This window comes from Conger conger, chromosome 8 (assembly GCF_963514075.1).
Source record: "Conger conger chromosome 8, fConCon1.1, whole genome shotgun sequence".
Lineage (NCBI taxonomy): Eukaryota > Metazoa > Chordata > Actinopteri > Anguilliformes > Congridae > Conger > Conger conger.
The window spans coordinates 38881489-38901500 of NC_083767.1; the positions used below are offsets into that span (position 1 = coordinate 38881489).

The 20012-nt window shown below is 41.6% G+C and overlaps 1 protein-coding gene across 1 annotated transcript in view; it reads left to right on the top strand.

The window, feature by feature from the left end:
- The window catches only part of LOC133135343 (thyrotropin-releasing hormone-degrading ectoenzyme-like), a 127064-nt gene that overhangs the window by 28373 nt on the left and 78679 nt on the right, over nt 1-20012 (top strand). The window contains exon 4 of the mRNA XM_061252272.1: nt 17010-17164. Within this exon, the coding sequence (XP_061108256.1) occupies nt 17010-17164 (155 nt within the window). The remainder of the gene's footprint in view (nt 1-17009; nt 17165-20012) is intronic.

A 20012-nucleotide genomic window follows, 5' to 3' on the forward strand; every position in this document is an offset into this window, starting at 1 on the left:
AATCGTGGTGGAGGAGAAAGCGGCTCAGAGATTATTGACAGCTCAACAGGTCGAGTAAAAATATCCTGACCTTTAAAAAGTTACCTTACGGATGGGAGGATCGGATTCAGGCCAGACTCGGGTTCTTGTTCACTGTAAAAAAAGGCCTCTTTTACTGAGGAAACTCCCCTGTCGCACTGGGGAGCCGTGTACGCAAAGGAGAGCTAAAATAACAAGCCCTGACTGTTCAGATGAGACGATTCTCTGGTAAACCCCTTTTAGTTTTGTCATTCAGACAACCAGGGATATTGGTGTCCGCCACTTTTATATCCCAATTATAGAGCCATATGAACCGGGCTTGGCACAGAAGTCTTTATGCAACATAAACCAGCCTGTGATATTATGCAAGGGGATGTAAAATGCATTGTATTGGAGATGGTGGGTGGTTCATCCTGTTAAGACACTGCTCCAGTGCACGGTAAATAAGCTACATTTATACAGCGCTTTTATGCTTATGCAAAGGGCTTTAGAACTGATGCCTCTCATTCACCCATTCACCCACATACACACACACACACGCAGACACCAACAGCAGCTGGCTGCAATACAAGGCATCAATCAGCTCGTCAGGAGCAATTGGAGGTTTGGTGCCTTGCTCAGGGACACTTTGACACACCCTGGGTGAGGGATTGAACGAGCAACCCTCCGACTAAAGAAATATGCACATTAATATTCACAGTCTTGTTTAAAGACACACGGACCCACAATCTCACATCTTACACTATCACACATCTCACACACATCTTACACACATCTTACACAATCACACATCTCACACACATCTTACACACATCTTACACAATCACACATCTCACACAAATCTTACACACATCTCACACAATCACACATCTCACACAATCACACATCTCACACAATCACACATCTCACACAATCACACATCTCACACAAATCTTACACACATCTTACACAATCACACATCTCACACAATCACACATCTCACACAATCACACATCTCACACAAATCTTACACACATCTTACACAATCACACATCTCACACGATCACACATCTCACACAATCACACATCTCACACAAATCTTACACACATCTCACACAATCACACATCTCACACAAATCTTACACACATCTCACACAATCACACATCTCACACACATCTTACAAACATCTCACACACAACAAACGGCTTCACTCAGCAGCAGTAGCCTGTTTGGTTGCACATTGAAGCAGAACTGCTGATTTTCCTATCGCCCACTTCCAAAATGTCCGCTGTTAGAACGACAAAGAACACAATGGATATCATCCTCTCCTCCTGAGATCCTGCACCCTCCAGTGAGGACATTACATTTGGGCTTCCCAAGCTCTATACAGTATTTCTCTTGAAAAGGAAACTCAGTTAATTAAATATTTATTTTAAATATTTGCACTGCAACATGTTTTTGTCTACAAAATGTAAAACTTTTTTCTCCTGGGTATCAAGAGGTGAAAGTGAGCATTTTCTTTGCTGAAGTGAGTGCCATCCAAAAGTATGGTGATATCTGTACTCAACACACAATGCAGGGACTTGACACAAAAAACTGCCGTTTCTTGAAAACTATAAAAACTATACACATGTAAATACCGCAGTAAAGGAGAGCACAGGTAATTGGGAAAGTAAAATCTGATTGCCTGTACTTTTGTCTCACATTTTGTCTCACAAATGCCTTAAGCATATAACAAAAAAATTAAAATCTACCATTATCATACTTTTAAAGTAAGACAGTAAGAAAGTACAATGGCATTTTAAAGGCCTTTTGAAAAACCACTGGTGAGGTAGTAGTGAGAACTGGTGAGGTTTTCAACAACCCTCGCTAAGAATGTAAAAAACCTCCAGACATGGCTGCACCATCTGGAATAAAGCACCAAGCCTGCCCTCTGGGCACAAAGGGCAAGTCAGACTATTAATCATCTTCATAAAATGTTTTTCCATGCAATAGATCAGAAAGGATACATCCCATTTATGAATAAACCAAAAGTGAATCTGGTGATTTGGTTCAGGGGACCGGACCGTGACAACATCAGATATTGGAATGTCTCCAGACGGTCTCATAGGCCAGAGGCCTTTTGACGTGTTGGAGTTGTAAACGATGAATCAGAGGCCAATCCCAGGTCCTGCCCTGAAAGATAACAGCTTGTGCAGTGGGTGTATGGGTAGAGCAGAGCCTTATGGGATCCTATAGGCCGTTCAGGCCCAGGACAGAGAGATAAATCACAACGCATTTTAAAATAATGAAAATCAGAGATGGTCCCTGACATGGAGATAATTTGTCGTTCATGGCTAGTGTCTACGCACCTTGCCCCATTAAAGCAATCTTTGCTTAGTTGAGTGGATCGGAATCTGGCATGGTGTTGAAGCAATAACAGTTTAGATTCCAGTTCACGCCCAATCAGGTTTTATTGCGGGTGGAGTGAAATTAAAATATTACAGATGCAAGCCTCAGCCTTAACTGATTCTTACAGCTCCCTGAGATCCACGTCTGAATCCTGATTCAATTAGAAACAATTGTGTCAGTTATTCCTCATATTCAGCCAAAATATTTATTTGACCGTGCAGCAGTTTGAATTGCAATCCGTCTGCATAACTAGAATCTTGCCCAAAATAAGCATAAACAGAGAACTACCCTACAATCAAGTTAGTATCCAATTGGTATCCAAGTGGGAGTATCTTAAAAATATTCTTAAATGTGAAAATAAATTCATGTCAGGAATCCAAATTATGTCCTGCTGAGACACAGGTAAAATTGAGTTGCATAAAAATGGATGTTGCATTGATCAAATATCAGCAATTGCTAAACCATATGCCTATTTGCACAGATCACGAGAAGTATATCTCTGTCCACTGCACTCTCCCACCTTTGTCTGATCTAAATTATGATCCCAGATGAGCTGGGCTTTTCCCCCTGTGGTATAAATATGGTAAAATCCAACTTCTGTATGGTGAAATTTCTTGTAAAATATGTTCTCTTGTGAAGCGATTTTCCTGTTTGGAATGATAGTTTTTTTCCTGTTTGGCTCTGGTATTAGCAAAGATTAAATGTCCAGAACAATACACCAGGAACTGCTGTGCTAATGTAGACATCTGTTATCTTGGAATCCGGGGAAGAGGAAACAATGGTTTGGTTTTGTTGGTTGGGAAGTCTCGGGTTGTGCATTTGTAGGAGATAGCGTAGCTACCTTAGCATAAATCTCACCTCGCCATTTTCTTACAAGGAAGAATGAATAATACAAGAATTTGAACTGAAAAGTTACAATTTAGTAATATATATCAAATATGTGCTGACAACCATAATATAATTGGTTTCTCCCAATATTTTTGTGGTGATACATGATAAAGTCCCTCAAGATCCTTCCTCCTGCTACACAACCAGGATAGCAGGATACCCCCCTCCTCCACCTGCAGCTATGCACATTGGTCCACTGCCCCCTCCCCCCATCAAACCTTGATGGTTAATCCATGTTGGAAATGAATAACCAGCAATGCCCTATAAAATAAATGCTTGCGTATCTGTATTCATAAGGATCCATGCATTTCATGCATAAATCAGGAGATACATACAGTATATGCATACACATACAGTACATAGGTTCTGTACTCCGGCACGTTTGGTTTTGAAATAAAGCTGAAAGAGGTTAAAATGCACGGTCAGCTTTAATATTAGGGGTATTTACATCCATATTGGGTGATCAATGCAGTAATTACAGTCGGTTTTATGGAGAGCCCCAGTTTTAGGAGAGCACAGGTAATTGGGAAAGTGGCTGCTCAGCTGTTTCTCAGCCAGCCGTATGTCTTTGCATCATTAGTTCATGCACAAGGAAGTTAGCTAAAGTGGCAAAATACTGCCGGGATACGTACAAAAGGAACCAGGTGCTATTTTAAGTCCCCGAGTAAACATATCTGCTCTGTGGCCAGATAGATAGCAGTAAATGCAAACTGAAATTTGTGTCCAAACATTGATTATCAGGCTAAAAGGCTGGCCAAGCAGTATCAGCTAACTGGCCTAGTATCATATATATATTTTTTGTTCATTGTTTGATATCGCCTATCCAGCCACTTCTTTGCACTGCAAAAAAAAGCAAGAAATAACAGGATGAAATCAGGGAGCAAAGTCTCCCACACTATTATCCAGAGAATTGTCTTTAAGTAGAGATCGTTTCATGTTCTCCGGGAGAGAGGGTGTTATTAGCGGATTCCCAGAGCCTCCCCTAACAGTCAGGCTCACCCACCATGAAACAGATGACAGCAGGGGGGCTGTGAGTGCAGGCGAGCCTGAGGCTTTCTGAGGCCTCCTCCGCCGTTCTCCTGCCACTGTCTGCCTGCTGCGTCCCCCTGCGAATAATCAGCTTTCCATGCCACTCGTTTTCGTGCCAGAATGCCCTGGAGAGCTGAGCCAAGCATCTGTGGCATCAGGCACTGTTATATACCGTAGTGTAACTGTAGGTGGGTTTCTGCAGAAGCCCGCAGGCTATAGGAACACACAACTCTTATCCTAGTAGAATTAATCACCGTTCCCAGACAGACGGAGAGAAGAAGCTTCTTGGCTGCTCCTAAGATGGCAAAGTGAGCTGCATCGCAAAGGATGTTATACATTCGACATGGTGGGGCTGTGTAATCTCAATTTGCTCCTTGCCCAAAGGGGGGGAACCAATGCCATTCCACAAGACATTCCACAAGGAAGGCAGCGGTATTTGAACCTTTGACATCCTCTTAGACCTTTGACATCCTCTTCGTGTCCCAGCGCACAAATTTTACATGGTCTATTAAGGTCTTCTGTGTCAGCCATCTTTGATTCCAAGAGCGTCACTCAGTTGTTGGAATAAGAAATTGTGTTATTGAGTTATCAGATGCTTCCTAGTGTAAACTAGATGGCTCTTCTTCAATGTCCTGTGTGAACAGTTCTGTGAAGTGCTGGTGTCACTCTGAATTAGCATCAGGCTATTTTCCTCCCCTGTCCTGTAGACTCTCTAGATGAAGAGGTTGTCTCTCACAGCATTGCTTTTCTAAGCATGTCTCCACAGCCAGGTCCACCCAACTTGTATTGGCTTTTGCAGATACAGTATTTGGGAGAATGACCTCTTTTAGCTGGTTCATCCTGTTCTAGGTGGTAGAACAAAATAAAAAAGCAGCATTCATGTTGAAATTTTGTTGTAGAATATCACAAAAATAAGGCCAAAAGTTTGAGCATAATGTTAAGCAGCTAGTCCCCTTATTTGTGGTCTCTTGGAAACAAAGGCAATCAAGGCTTTTAGGCTCATTTCAAGCATCTGTATTATAATAAATGGGGCACCCAATCAAATAATTTAATCAAAGTAAAAAATAATTTACCATCTCTATTACTGTATTTTAAAACCAATTGCTCATGTTTTGTAATGTTTCATGTTTTTTGTCTTTTTCTTTTTCTTTTAATGATATACATCTGTGGTGGTACCGATACCCTGGGAAGAAGTTTGGGCGGCAGTTCCCAACTACATAAAATAAAAATAAAAACACACCAAATTAACTCACTCAAAAACCTGCAGGGCAAGGCCATCATTAGTGCTAGCCAATAGGCTTTGCAACGATAGGCCCTAAAACCCTGACGCGGGCAAAACAGTGATGCAAAAATGCCTCAAAACACCAGCAACTAGAGCGAGCAAATAATTCTCAAACGTGGCCCTAAAGCATCCGCTTTTCCTACCCTAATGGGTCTTTCTGCCATGAGGTCTCACTGCAAGAAAGTAGGATCAGAAAATCAACCAGGTGTGCCTGACTACTTCCTCTCTTAAGCCCAAAAGGAAGGCGTGGTCACACCCTGATTGGCCAAGAGGGGAATGCACCAGGCTACTCTCAATGGCCAATTAAGAGCCAACTCCCAGGGCCTGAGCTGCAGGTGAACCAAATCACTTTCCAATCAACCCAGTGGAGGTTTGCTATGCTGCATATTGAAATCGAGGAAAAAATAATCAACAAACAAATGGCTCACTGAAAGGAACTACTAGCCAGCACCAGAAAATGGGTGACTGCCACACTGCCCAAAATGTTCATTGTCAAATTAACTGAAATTTTGATGTATTGTAGTCACAACATAATGTGACTGAAGGGGCCTCTCCTGCTAATAAATAGCTATAAAACGAAGCTTTGTTTAGTGGGGTGTTGTGGAGCACAGATTGAACAAAGGGTGAATGCTGTACTCCCAGCCATGGTGAGTCTACCCTTTGAGTGCATATCTAGGTAATGTAATTGATAACAGGAAAAGACAAGCACTCTACGGGAGCTCTGGAAATGGTGCTTTGATTTAGGATCCAGGCCCCCAGTGCCACAAGAGAGGTAATGGCCTCTACGGGGCTTTCCCTTTCCGTTCGTTTCAGAAAAAAAATATAGCAAGTAGCTGAAGAAAGGAATCCCCAAGGTAAGCTTATGTCTCATCTCATCTGAAAATGATTAGAGACTCTGGATGTTTGTGCTCACCATGAAGATAATGCAGCTTGGTAGTCTGCTGTTGTGTTCACCATGAAGTTAATGCAGCTTGGTAGTCTGCTGTTGTGTTCACCATGAAGTTAATGCAGCTCGGTAGTCCACTGTTGTTTTCACTATGAAGATAATGCAGCTCAGTAGTCCTCTGCCACTGAAATATACAGCTGTTTTGCAGCTGTAAAAATGATGATGATGTAAGCTGTAGTGCGTTTTTGTCCCGAAGTTTGGTTCAAGAGGCTTTTACAGCATCTACAATATATTTTAGCAAAGCACTACGAAGCTTGCAATCAAGTTCTCTATGTCACAAGTTACATATTAATTAAGTTGAGCACGTCCTCTTTTCCTCAACATTTATTCTTTTGGGACCGAAAGGCCTAGACATGTTCCATAGACCAAACAAACAAATAGGCTTGTATTATGGTCATAACACCGTATTTAAAAAAAAGTAATACGTGGTTACCCTATATCAACGACTCACAGAAGACCATGGCACAATGCCAGGTTTACCCCAAGACCTGTGTGCGGTTCAGAATTGGCATTTCCTGCCTAACGGGTGGTAATTGATCCATAAAAAATAATGAATGGATTAATGCCACTTAAGTGAAAGAAGATGGAGGTCTAGATTCAGTAAGATTTATGTGGCCTTAACTTTGAAATTGCTGGGTGAGTAGTTGGGCCAAAGTCCAAAAACTTCTGAAAAGTAAAACACAAAGTAGAGTGGAATGCAAAAGCAGGTGTGTTGGCCTCCGCATTTCCAGACTCTCTTTTTTTGAAACAGTGTCAGACTCCATATATTTACGGTTAGCATAAGCACACCTGGTGGTAGAAATCAGGTCACTCCCTGATTCAGCAGGTTTGACTTCATTTGTTAATGTGTTGTCTTGAATATTTTCCGTTATGTATTATTAATAGGACCACAGGCACCAGCCTTTTCTTCCTGATCTAAAATCCCCACAAAACGTTTGCAAAGAGCAATTTAGTTTGGTTTATTTGACAAGTCACTTTCAAATGGACAAATATGGTTGCATGGTTTCATCCCCGATGGACCTGCGCAATTAAAAGAACATTGAGGTTAGCACAAAAACAGTCAAGACTTATTTCCAGTGTGGTCCTTGTTGTTCGAGTGCGTGCGTGGGGATTGTGTAGCAAGTCATTTGCAGCAATGACGTAGATTTTTTTGAAATGTTGCTAACCCTGCCCCCAGAGCGTCCCCAGAGCCCAATGGTCAGCTCTCTGTGCTAACATTTAGCAATGTCATCCGATACTAATACATACGTCATGTCATGCTAATTCTTTTAAAACAGTTTGGGAAAATAGCACTTTAAAATATGTATATGTATAAATATGTTATTTTTTTCTTGAATCAGTATGAAATGCAAATGGAAAGTCATACTCAGTTTAGGTTTCACAGTGGTCATGTAGGCAAAGACAAAGTGGTCATATGCAACAATTTCTAATTTAGTAATTTGTTTAATGAGTACATTAGAGACAAAAAGGTTTAGTAGGCAAATGGTTATATGTGATCTTGCAGAAGGCACAAAAGTGCTCTGAGAGGTAATTCCACTTCCTATGAAGGATACCAGAGGTGGGAGGTCCAGGGGTTTGAGCTGCCTACCCCTGTGTTTGTTCCACCCCTGAACTCAGCCCGCTGATCTCACTAATTAGTTCTGCCTTCTGGCTGGAGAAATGTGCTAATTAGCAAATCCAGGTGGTTGGAACAAAATACTGGCTTTTACTTTCTGAACCTGGATTACTTCCTCCACTGAAAGACAGAGGCAACAAGCAGTGGGCCTCCAATTGAGATGCAGCCAGAGAGCTGAGTAAAATATGACCTATGTTGTCTCAGATTACCCCCTTTTCAGGTAAGGTCTCTTCATTACATGTGTGAATGTAGGGACATCAGGTTTATGTGTGATGTAGAACCCTGTGTTATCATTTCAGCCTGATCACTGTGTGCCCATTCTCTTTCACTTCTACAGGTTCTATAGTTGTATTGCAGCGACTCATATTAAACTACATTATCAGTAATGCACTGGGGACTAGACATAGGACCTGTTGTTCATTAAAGCAGCATTTTGTAGAGACCCTTTCCAATTACTGGGAGACACACTTGTCTCTCATTTAGCTGTGCCTTCACACTGTTATCTCTGACCTGGCTGTCTGCCTAAACCTATTTCCCTGGAATATTCTGACTTTAAAAGCCATGTAATAAATTACAAGGTTGTCAATGTTTCAAAATGGATTATAAGAAAACGGTCCCCAGGTTGAAATCCATCATTGTCACATTTTTGCCAAATAAGCAGGTGGCACAGCAATAGAATTTCTCTACAGGAGTAAAAAGCGAGTCATTAGTTTACATCACTAACCCCCCGTCCCCCCCTCCCCCCTCTGAACTATACACCCAAATATCTTTTGCCATACTTCTGGATTGCTGGCAGAATCTTTTTTTTTCCCTCCAGTGGCTTATGCATATTCAGATAATATGTGTGGTAGCATAACAATGGTTCTCTTGGGAAGACAGCGAATAGCAGTGGAATATGTACAGTATATACTGCAAAGAAAGCGTCTCCTTGCCATCTGCAGTCGATGATAACAGAGGTCTGAAAAATGTGTAATAAAACTATTGCTGCATCTGCAAGCATCGCCTAAAGCTCTATGAATGCTTTCCCGTACGTGTCATGAACCCATCTTTCAGGAAAAATTGTGTTTTACAGTTATCCGTACCCCATAGTCCACTGCAGAATAAATGCATTGGGTTTGTAAGAAATAAGCATTTTTGTATTCTAATACTATTCACTAAAATGTTTCTTAAAGCCCTAAGCTTTAGAAGTGGATTGCTTTAGTCTTGTTTTGCAAAGTTATGCAGGCCTATGCACTGGCAGGTCTTCAGAAACACAGACACTCTAAGAAGAAAGGGTTCCAAAAGGCTCTTCTGTGTCTATAGAAGAACCTACTGTTCTCAAGGGTTCTCTGTTGTGCAAGATGGTTCAATCTGGGAGCCTTTAATTTCACACCAATCATAGAGGGTTCCATAAAGAACTAAATGAAGACAAGCCAATGAACCCTTACAAAACCCTTTTTTGTAATGTTATATAGTTTGATGTAATCACAGAGACTCTGTCTTTGAGTTGTGAAACTATTACATGTAGGCATACTAACTATCACCATGTTAGATCTAAAACGATGATCCTTTCTATAGTGATATACCGGTAATCCTTAGTCCTGGCCCTGGAGAGGATCTAATGTTTTTTAAAATGTTTTCTCCTCCATCAGCACCTGATTCAGACCCACGAAAGCTGGTGACCTGAGTTAGCGCTGTAATCAACTGAGCCTGCGGCTCTCCAGAACCAGGATTGAGGACTACTGCGACGCACCACATTATAAGGAATCATTATTCCTTTAAAAGTGCTCGGGTCGATACGCCGAACGCGCGAGGCGCCGCCTGGTTTCCGGCGGAGACTAATCCGATCATTCCGCCGGTCTGCCGTAAATAACGTCTGCGCCCGCCATCATGGAGGTTGTCAGCGCACGGCTGAGGGTGTGAGGTAATGAAAAGGAATGTTTTTCGCGGACGCATGGCCTCCCTTGCGCATGGGCATCAGGGAGATGATGGGAGTATCCGACACACGACGGCCGCGCCCTCTTCCGCTCCGCTGACGCCGTTTACACGCGCGGTTAAGAGGTGCTCAGATGTGTTTGCGGTGTGAAAGGGGTGTCGGTGCAGGGCAGGGGGCGTCCGCGCTGGAGTTACCCACATCCCCTCAGAGAGTACCCTGGAGCCTCGCTCCACTGTCAGGTGCAGAGGTCTGTGGAAAGACGGATGTAACACAGATGGCCCCCTTAGTGCTGTAGCCTAATGGAATCTTTCTCCCATCATCCTTCACTTCTGGCAGATAAGACCAAGGGAGTTTCTTGGCACTGGTACGATTTTCTGATATTTTGCTAGGCATTTCTGGCCAAGAGTTTATGCAGAAATTTGAGGCGTTTATTATAGATCATCGCTGTGCTCTTGCCATAGGCGTGCTCAGTGGAGTCTGTCTTGGTCTTATGATGCGAGAGCCTGGCTTCTTGGAATCCATTTTGGATGAAGCTACTTGATACTGTCAATAACTTATTTGTTCAAACTGACAAAAAAAGCAAATAGCAAAACACTGATTTGACTGCAAAAAAGTCTCAAATACAAGTCTTGTAATGGGACTTAAAATATTAATATTTTCTTGCTTTAAAGTAGATATTAGCATGTTTTAAGTGAAATTGTCTTACCCCATTGGCAAATCTTGAATTGAGTAAATCTGTCTCACCACATTGATATTCTTTTTGTCTCATCTAAAAAAGAGTAATATAAATGAAATTTATAATACATACTATGTCTAATTATAAGACTAAAATCACTTCTTTTTTGTCTTTGCAGTGTTGCTCAAAATAGTGAGTCGTTAACGGCACATGAGTTCTACCTATTTTGTGACTTACTGTATTAAGCCTTATTATCCCATCATTAACTTTCTCCAGGACTTGTATTCCAATATTTTTTCAACATTATCATGTGTAATTACTTTTCAGGCTGCAGTTTCATTCCCATGTGCATTATGTTAATTATGAGGTACAGTCATTTGATAATTATTTTAGGGAACAGCCTGAAGGTTCTGGTATGCTGCATTCAGTAAGACTCTGGAACAAAAATGAGCCCTGACTGTTCCTGAGACTGTGATGTCTGCTCATGCCCACAACCAGGAGTGTGAAGACCAGGGGTCAGAAAGTAAATGTCCTGCCGTGTGTTTCTTCCACCCGTGGACCTCAGCCAGCTGATTTCACTCATTATTTCTACCTCCTGGCTTAAGAACTGTGCTAATTATCAAATCCTGGGTCTATTCCAATCGCTTATTCTACCGCATTCATCCTTTCCTCATGCCCTTATCCCTGCATACCTATCTCCACCCAATGGGGGACCCAATAAAAGGACACAAGGAAAGGAGATGAGGATGGAGGAATCAAGGAAATGTGAAAAGGGAGTCCTTGTTCTTTCACAAGCGTCTTTGAAGCAGTGTCAGTTACAGATGTGACAGATAGGGAGAGGTGGATCTACAGGTCATTTATATGTCCGTTCACTTCGAAAACAAATACTTCTGCAAAGGATATACTCATGTTTCCTTGCTCAAGCATCCGCCAGGAGGCTCCTTGCTCCTGGCTCCTTCCGGGAGCATTTACCAGGTTGGAATGTCCTGAAAGATGGCAGAAATGCGATCGATTTCTGGGTCAGACGAGGACCGAGGAGACGGGGGTGGGATGAACGAATGAGCCCCCTGAGAAAGCTGGCTGGCGAGAGTGATGACTCAAATCCATCATGGTCCAGGCATCAGGATTAATCACAGCCGGACTGCTGGTGAAATGCTTAAGAGGGGGAAAGGGAGGGAGGGTGAAGGCCAACTGAGACACTTTGTTAGAGCCAGGCACAGGGACCTTGCAGGACAGAGGCTAAGTTGCTGGCTAGCCTGTGTAACACTGCAGAACTCGTTTGAATCTGAAGCTAGCATTTCTTCCACCCACTGTTGCATGATGCAGGGTCTTTAAGATCTGAATGATCTGGAATCTTTTGCATCAATTTCAGTGACAAAAAATAAGATTTTGTGTGTGCTTAAAGCCATTTGTCTTTGATTGTTGAAATGTGTGAAATTGTATTATTTACTTTTTGATGCATCAACTTTCTTACATTTCTGAGAATCACTGAAATTGTAAGCAAGTAAAAACTAATATTGCTATTGCTCCAAACACAAAGATAAGGCTATGGTTAGATTTTAAAGATTGAGGCATAGAAATAAAGTTTTATTGACACGCAAATATCCTTTTACAGGAAATTACATGATACCTTGGCTGTGAGCTGGCACTGCCTATTACTGGTTGCCAAATTGACTTGCTCCATTGCTGGCACCCGTATCATTCTGTTACCCCCTGACTGAGTTATAGATATGCCGGTACGGCTTTCAAAGGGCCGTAATTCAACAGATAAACAAACATCACGCAGTTAAAGGAACGGGAAAAGTAATGGGACCAATACGTGGCAAAACAGAGGGCCACAATCAGCCATTGAGACGGGGCTGGCCCAGAATCTTAACGGGGTAAAAAAACACGGTGACTGAAGGCCAGCGAGCGGGAGCTTCTCCCCGGAGACGGACGAGTAACGCAATCTTCGGCTCTCCATAACAACATCAGACGTGTAATGCGATCAGCTTATCAGGCTGTTATTAATGGATCTGGAGTTTCCCCCGAAGGCACGGCAGAGCAGATTCAATTTAACGGCCGGTCGGAAACACGGCAATCATTCCCGTACCTTCTGCTCAGGAACGCCGAGCCTTTCGTTCCAGAGTGCATCCGGGTCCCCCCGCCCCTGCCCGGCAGAACGTGCCCTTCCTCCTCAACCTGGTGCACTTGTGGAACAGCTGTTTTTGCTTTTCTGCTCAGCTTGAAAGAGAGAGTGCACCGAAGCTGTGATTTAACAACCGAAACAAAGGCTAAAACAACTGGCTCTGTGTGGCCCATTCACCTCCCGCTGTTTAAAGGCAGACTTCCTGAAATCATGTTTTGGGTTTTTGTGGCCTGGTTCATTGCACAATATGTTGCTCTATAACGCATTTTTGTGATATTTTTCTGTAAATAAAAATTAAATACATTTTTTTGGTGAAAATGTATTGAACAATACTTCTGTAGGCAATGAGAACAAAAAAAAATCCCACAATTGCATAGGGGTAAAAGTATGGCTAATGAACAGAAACACTGAAAAAAATCATTTCTTTAGAAAAATGGAAAGGTGTCACAAATATATATATTTTTTTTACTTTTGCACAGCATGAATGCATGTTTGAAGGCTCATTCCATGATTGTTGATGCTGAACAATTTGTTTAAACTGGTTTGAAGCAACATTATCCTGCAAAATTACTTCTGATGGTCAGTTGTTCCTGTATTTAAGGTAACACGAACTTTGAGCAGTGTCACAGTGTTAAACACGATGGCACGAGGAAAGGAGCTCTGTTTACTTATTTTCATCTACATGAACCAATATTACATGGAATAAATACTTGAATAGTACTTGGTTTCTGATTTATCTTCATTGTGTTAAGTGTATAATCATCACTGCACACTACTGTATTATTATTATTATTATTATTATTATTGTTGTATACATCATTTGTACATTCACAGAATGAGAATGACGTACTTTTTATGTGACATTTTTCTGTAAATAAAGCCCTATATTCCATTTAATACAGCCCTACATGGAACTTTCTCTTGCTTTTTGTGATACTGCTCTCTGCGAGCGAATCCCCCCCCCCCCCCCCCCCACACACACACACACACACACACACACAGGGGGTTTGATGAATGCTGTTGTGAGAGGAGAATGCTTTTGTTCTATGTGGCATGTAGGAGTATAATCTGACAGTTCACCGCTGTGGAGATAATCCCACCATGTGACAGGAAATACAATTCCGCTGAATGAAGACAATTCCAGCAGAGATATGCCCACCACTGTTTTTTTCCATCTTTCATGGAAATGCATTTTATCATCAAGGAGAGAATAAGCATTCACACCACAGCAAACGCCAGGGTTTTATTCAGCTAAACAAAAGCACCCTTGCTTATAATTTGCACCTGCTATTGATTGCAGAACGGAGCAGTTAATTGAATGTAATGGAATTTTACCTCAGATACTGGCCCGTCACTCTGCATATGCAGTGTAGGGAGTCTGAACATATTCCTATTTTTTATGAAAGCCACATTGAATCAGTATTTGCATTAACAGCCCATTACGGAAAATGAATACTCTGCAGTATATACATATGTATTGTAAATTTCTAGCATTTTGAATAAATATTATTTTTTTCACAGCAGTGCAGTATGTTGCAACTTATGACCCAGCAATCATTTGTATATTTCCCATTAATGTTGCAAAATCATGATAATATTATTTCTATGGGAAATAGTATTTTCTATTTCTTTTTCTCTTTTCTTAGGGGACAGATCTGGTTTGCTCCAAGGGGATTTCCATTAGCACATAGGTACAATTATTGATTGGCGGTGCAGTCATATATTGAGGCTGGAAACTCAGCACAGTCAGAAAGTCATTGAAACACATTTTAAATAAGGAAAAACAGGGAAATCTGTGGAGCTTAAATGAAAATATTTCCATCGATGGACTTTCTGGGTGATGGCACAAATACTCTCCAACAGCCCTCCACTGCCCTGATACTTTAGCAGTCAGGCGGAGACCGAGCTGTGCTTTGTACAAACGTTTGGTCTGATGCCTTTCGCCTAGCAGTCGCACATGTCCGCCACAGAGGGAGCGAGGCATTATTAATGCCCTTCTGATCCGGCCTCCTAAGAACAGGCCTCAGGCACCCTCCCTGTGCTAGTGCTTTTAATAAAAGATGGGGTGTAGCCCTTTGTGTCTTCACAGCGTAGGCCAATTGCTATTTTTTTTTTCTTTGGCCTTTATCGATCTCACGTTTCCTTCATTCTCTCAGAGAGTTTAGACTTGAAAGCCGTATCATCCAGGTGGTTTGCATTGAGCTTCTCTTCTCATCTCTTCAAGGTCTTACAGTACCTTGAGAACCATGATCAGAAGGTTCTCTGGAGTCTGTCAACAAGGCCTGGCTCAAATGTTTGTTGCTGTATGTGAATGTGAAATCAGTCGACTCAACATTTGGCCCGGAAACCCCTTCATTCTCAGCGTGCCCTTTGCTGAAGTATCAACAACCTGATGAAAAGAGACGTGATCGTATGTCAAGATGTTTTGGCACCTTAGCCAGGTTACAGAGAGATGATTTGTCCAGGGCAATCCAGTATTGCAATCTTGGGGCTATCATGTTTCAAAATCAACTGTCAAATGCCACCCATGTCAACAAGCTCTTTGGAAAGGTTACGCAAAATAACTGAGTGCCTGAACTTTAGGATATTTTTGCCCAAAACCTGTTTGCCTGGTTATAGATGGACCACTCAACCAGATAAGGACCCTAAACATACATCAAAATCAACACTGAAATGGTTACGGAAACACAAAACCACTGCCCATCTCAGTCTTCGCACTTGAGCCCAATTTAATGGAAAATTGGTCTGAATTGAAGAGGGACACTCCACTCCACAAACTAAGCATGTCAAGGATCAAGAAAGTCTCTGCATGGAGCAGTGGTCAAACATCCCTCCAAAACTGTTCTCCAACTGTGTCAGACTTTACAGGAAGAGGCTCTGTACAGTGTACTATATACCTTTCCAGGGGAGGTTTCATTAAATATTAATCTTAGGGGTGAAAAAAAAAGTCCTACACAATAAACATTTTTGTGTTTGAAAGATGACTTTGTTAAAAGTATACAGCTCCCCCATATGTTTGAGCCCAATATGAGTCAAAATATGACTCATTGCTTGTGTTGCTCATTTTCTTCAACTATTTTTGCTCATTACTGTGTGCCAATAATGCTGGAGTTGACTGTTTTATGCCCACACATACAACACAAATTTTATTTTCCATTTATTTTGGTGTGGGGGTGGTCAAACTTTGCTGTCCATTCTTGTTTGCCTCTCCATATCTCATGGCGGTAATATTTAGCCGTTTTCAGCCCTTTGCCATTTGAGAAATGGGATATTGTTTTGGTTTGTGTGAACTTTTCCTTTGTGACTTCAGCAGACTTCCTTGAAATCTACTCACGTCCACCAGGAACTCTGTATCTTTGAACCAGACTTTCCTGGAAAGTAGGATCTCTTTTATACACAGCTTGGGAACTGGAAGGATTTTTTTTAACATGTCAAAATGAAGTCTAAACTGTATATACCGTGCTGTAAGACACAAATAGAAATGTTATGACTCCCCAGTTTCTTGTTATTATTTTTGCTGCTGTCATTATATGAACTGCATTGGTGATAATCTTCAGAGATTTTTATATGATATAGCTCAATCAATAATTATGAATGATTCCTTATTGATCATAGGCAATAATCAAACAACAGCCAAATTTCTTGTACGACCTGACAAATCACAGTAGCCTACATTCTGTATTTGAAAATGATTATCTGTTACAGTATATTCAGCCCTCACAAGCAATAAGTGGCCACAGCTGATAGCTGTCTCTTTATTGCCTGTAATCAGAACCAATGATTGGTCCTGAAAACTTTCAAGATAGCGATTACAAGTGTGGGGTTTCTTATGGATAATTTCCATTAAACATTAAATTTAGTCTAGGACTAGGTTTAATCCGTGTCCGTGAAACCAGCCCCTCGCCTGTTAATCTTATCGTAATATGGAATGATTTCATTTTTGCAGGACAGAAGATGATAATTAAGAATAGAGCTGTTGTTACATGTTACCTACTTTGGAATTAGTCCATAATAGCCTCTGCTTACCGAATAGGTACAATGGAACTACATGGGTATAGCTGTGATGTCATGTAAGGTATTACTGTTACCAAGTGTGCAGTTTGTTCATAGGTACCTCTCCCTCTCTCCCCCATCTCTCCAGACCTCCTGGCCGTGCCCAAGCACCCATACGCTGCCATGGAGAACTGGGGCTTGAGTGTCTTTGTGGAGCAGAAGATCCTGCTGGATCCTGAGGTGTCCTCTATCTCCTACCTGATGGAGCTCACCATGGTCGTAGTCCATGAGATATGCCACCAGGTAGGGCCATTACATGGTTCTGCTGTCTCTGATTTTGAAAAAAATGGATGCTATTCTCCCCTCGCAAAGTATAAAGAATGCTCCTGTGAACTTGGGAAACCCAGGAGTTTGGCACATCCAATGACGTGGTTTCTTCGAGATAATACTTTATTTAGAAAATATATATGTAACTGCAGAACTGTGTATGGGTATCAAATCATTTTTTATTTAGCTGAAGGTTCCCAGTGAATATACTTCTCCTGGAGGCGTCTGCTGGTTTTTGTCTGCAATGTCAAAAGCCACTATCACCCCCAGTTCAAGGTATGGTCTTAAACTTGTGCTTATGGCTGCACTTTTAATTAAGAAAGTGCTCAGGAAGTGTCGTGAGGAACACTTAAGCAATTCCTCAGTGCTTCTCTGAAGCTTGGAGAGCACCAGCTGTGGATTTAACCTTTGATTAAAGCAGGCCCCTCCTCCTCTGCTCTTCAGCTGATCAGAGAAATATTGAAGCAAAGCAAAACTTCGCTTTCATGGCACATTAGCAGCCGGGGAAGCCTTGTTCAGCAGGAAGCATTAATCCCCTTGGCGAGCTTCTGTCCGTGACGTAAGGTCACCTTCCAAAGTTTTTTTAGGTTAAGCTTTCAGGTACGCTATGCATTTAGTAAAACATGCAGTTGTTTAGTGGTAGGAAAACGCGAGCATTACTGGGTTGAATGGCCTGCTATGTTAATGTTAATGTTAATGTTGTGTTGTGTTAAAGTGTAAACTAGCCCATGCATCCCAAAATGTAACTGCAGAAGTTGAGAAACTGACAGGAGACAAACTGGACGCTTGCATGTGACAAATTGGAAGTGGCAGTTACCATTTGCATAAAGAAAAGCGAAATTAATAACTGTCTATAACAGAAAAATGTATTTGTTTCAATATAGTCTTCTTGTGTGAGTCTTCAGATAATCATCAGACTGATATTCTTAAATATTTCAAGAGTTTTCAGAAGGATTGTCATTTCTTGAAGCCTGAGTAGCCTGTTCCTTGCGTTTCATTTCAAAAGCAGGAAGGTTTCCCCCCTCAAGGAGACCTTGAAGCCTTGTTGCTCAGCCTTGCTTTGATTGATGATACGAAGGACAGAATGAGATTATGCCTGCACTAAAACCCTTAAACCTAATCTTTCAATTCTATGGTTTTAACTAACCCTCATCTAATCCTAACAGTAGATAGACAAACAACACATAACTGATTTGGCTTTGATTTCGGCATTTAAGCAAAATTGTACTGCGTTGACAGTACCTGGGTGTACCTTTCAGGTTCTTTGTGGTTTCTCAGAGCACAATATGGTCTGCAGTTGGGTAATTGGTCTTTCTCGCTGTGGAACGACGTGGCATACAGCGTGCTTAAATTCACTGAGAAGATGTACGTTCATGTGTTTCACTGTTGTAGTGGATCACTACAGTATGGACACATGGCATCCTAAGTCTCAGTAGTTGTTGTAGATCATGGCTACCAAACCTTGGGCCTATTTTCTGGGTTTCATTCATTTCAGACACTCGATAACCAGATTCAACTCATAATTGGCTTGAACCAATTTAGCTTCCATCCTCAGCACTGAGTGTCCACAGGGGAATGAGAGCTGGGAATTCAGTGTGATCTGGGCCCCCCAGGGACCAAACTCGAGAGTTCTACATTTCGCAGAAAAAAGGCCAATTCTCATACCCTGACAAGTGTGAACGCAGAGGGGCCAAACAGCACAGCAGTTATGTGAGGTTACAATAAGGTTCCATGAATTTGCATTTGTTAAGGGTTAACTAATGATACGTTTAACAAATACATTAACTAATGAAAACCTAATTTCATCCTTCGTCACTGCATTCATGAATTATGTTTAGGACTGCATTAGTTAATGCTAATTGATGTACTTTATTGTGAAGCATGAGCAGTCTGAGGGTAGAAGTGCTGAGGAGCTTGTTCAGGGACACCTATTCCCCCTGGCGTTCTGCTTCATGAACCGAGCCACAGACTGTAAAGATCCCAGCTGCCACTCCACTGTCAGCAGTGCTACAGAAAACCAACAAAGGACTCACACAGCAAGTCAAACGCTGCAATGACAAGGCATAGTAACAGATGTTCCCAGCATAAATTCACATCATATTGGCTGGCCAACTAAACAGGGTAGTATGAAAGATTATTCGGTAGCGCTATACTTGAATTGCACACCATAAAGCGCATATAACATTGTTATATGCGCATGACTGATCGGCATGACTTAACATCTGTCATAAACGGTTACTTAAATCTCACAACATTTAACAACACTGTAATATGCATGAAGCAGTTGATGTTATAACGCAATAATAACATGACTATGCTGCATGCTAAACTATGCTTTCTATATATTTCTATATTAATTTAAAGTGACCAAATCTTTTTTTGGTGAATCATCTATTATACTGGCCACCCCACACTCAGGTCAGTCTGTTTTGCTCTAAGTAGTTAGCCAGCTCCTTAACCCTGAACTTTTCCTGTTTGAGTGTTTGGTAGTTCAGTACTTCATGGACTTTTACAGAGCATTGTCTTCATTCATAACATGCTCGGGTCCGGTCATTAAAAGGATAATTGCACAGTGTGAACCATTCAAAGGTGTCAAAGTGAATATGAGGTGAAAGATGTTAATGGGGCTGTCATCAGTTAGCGAGGTCCATGAGTGGCACTCTTTGGGTTCGGATTGATTGGCTAAACAGGGATTTAATTGGATTTTCCTGATCCATTCTCCTTATGAGATCTCTTGTGCATTAAGAGACCATGAGGATGAAAAGCCTGTTTTGGCAGAGTTTTCATCTAGCAAATCCTCTTTTTGCTGGAAAACCACTTGGCC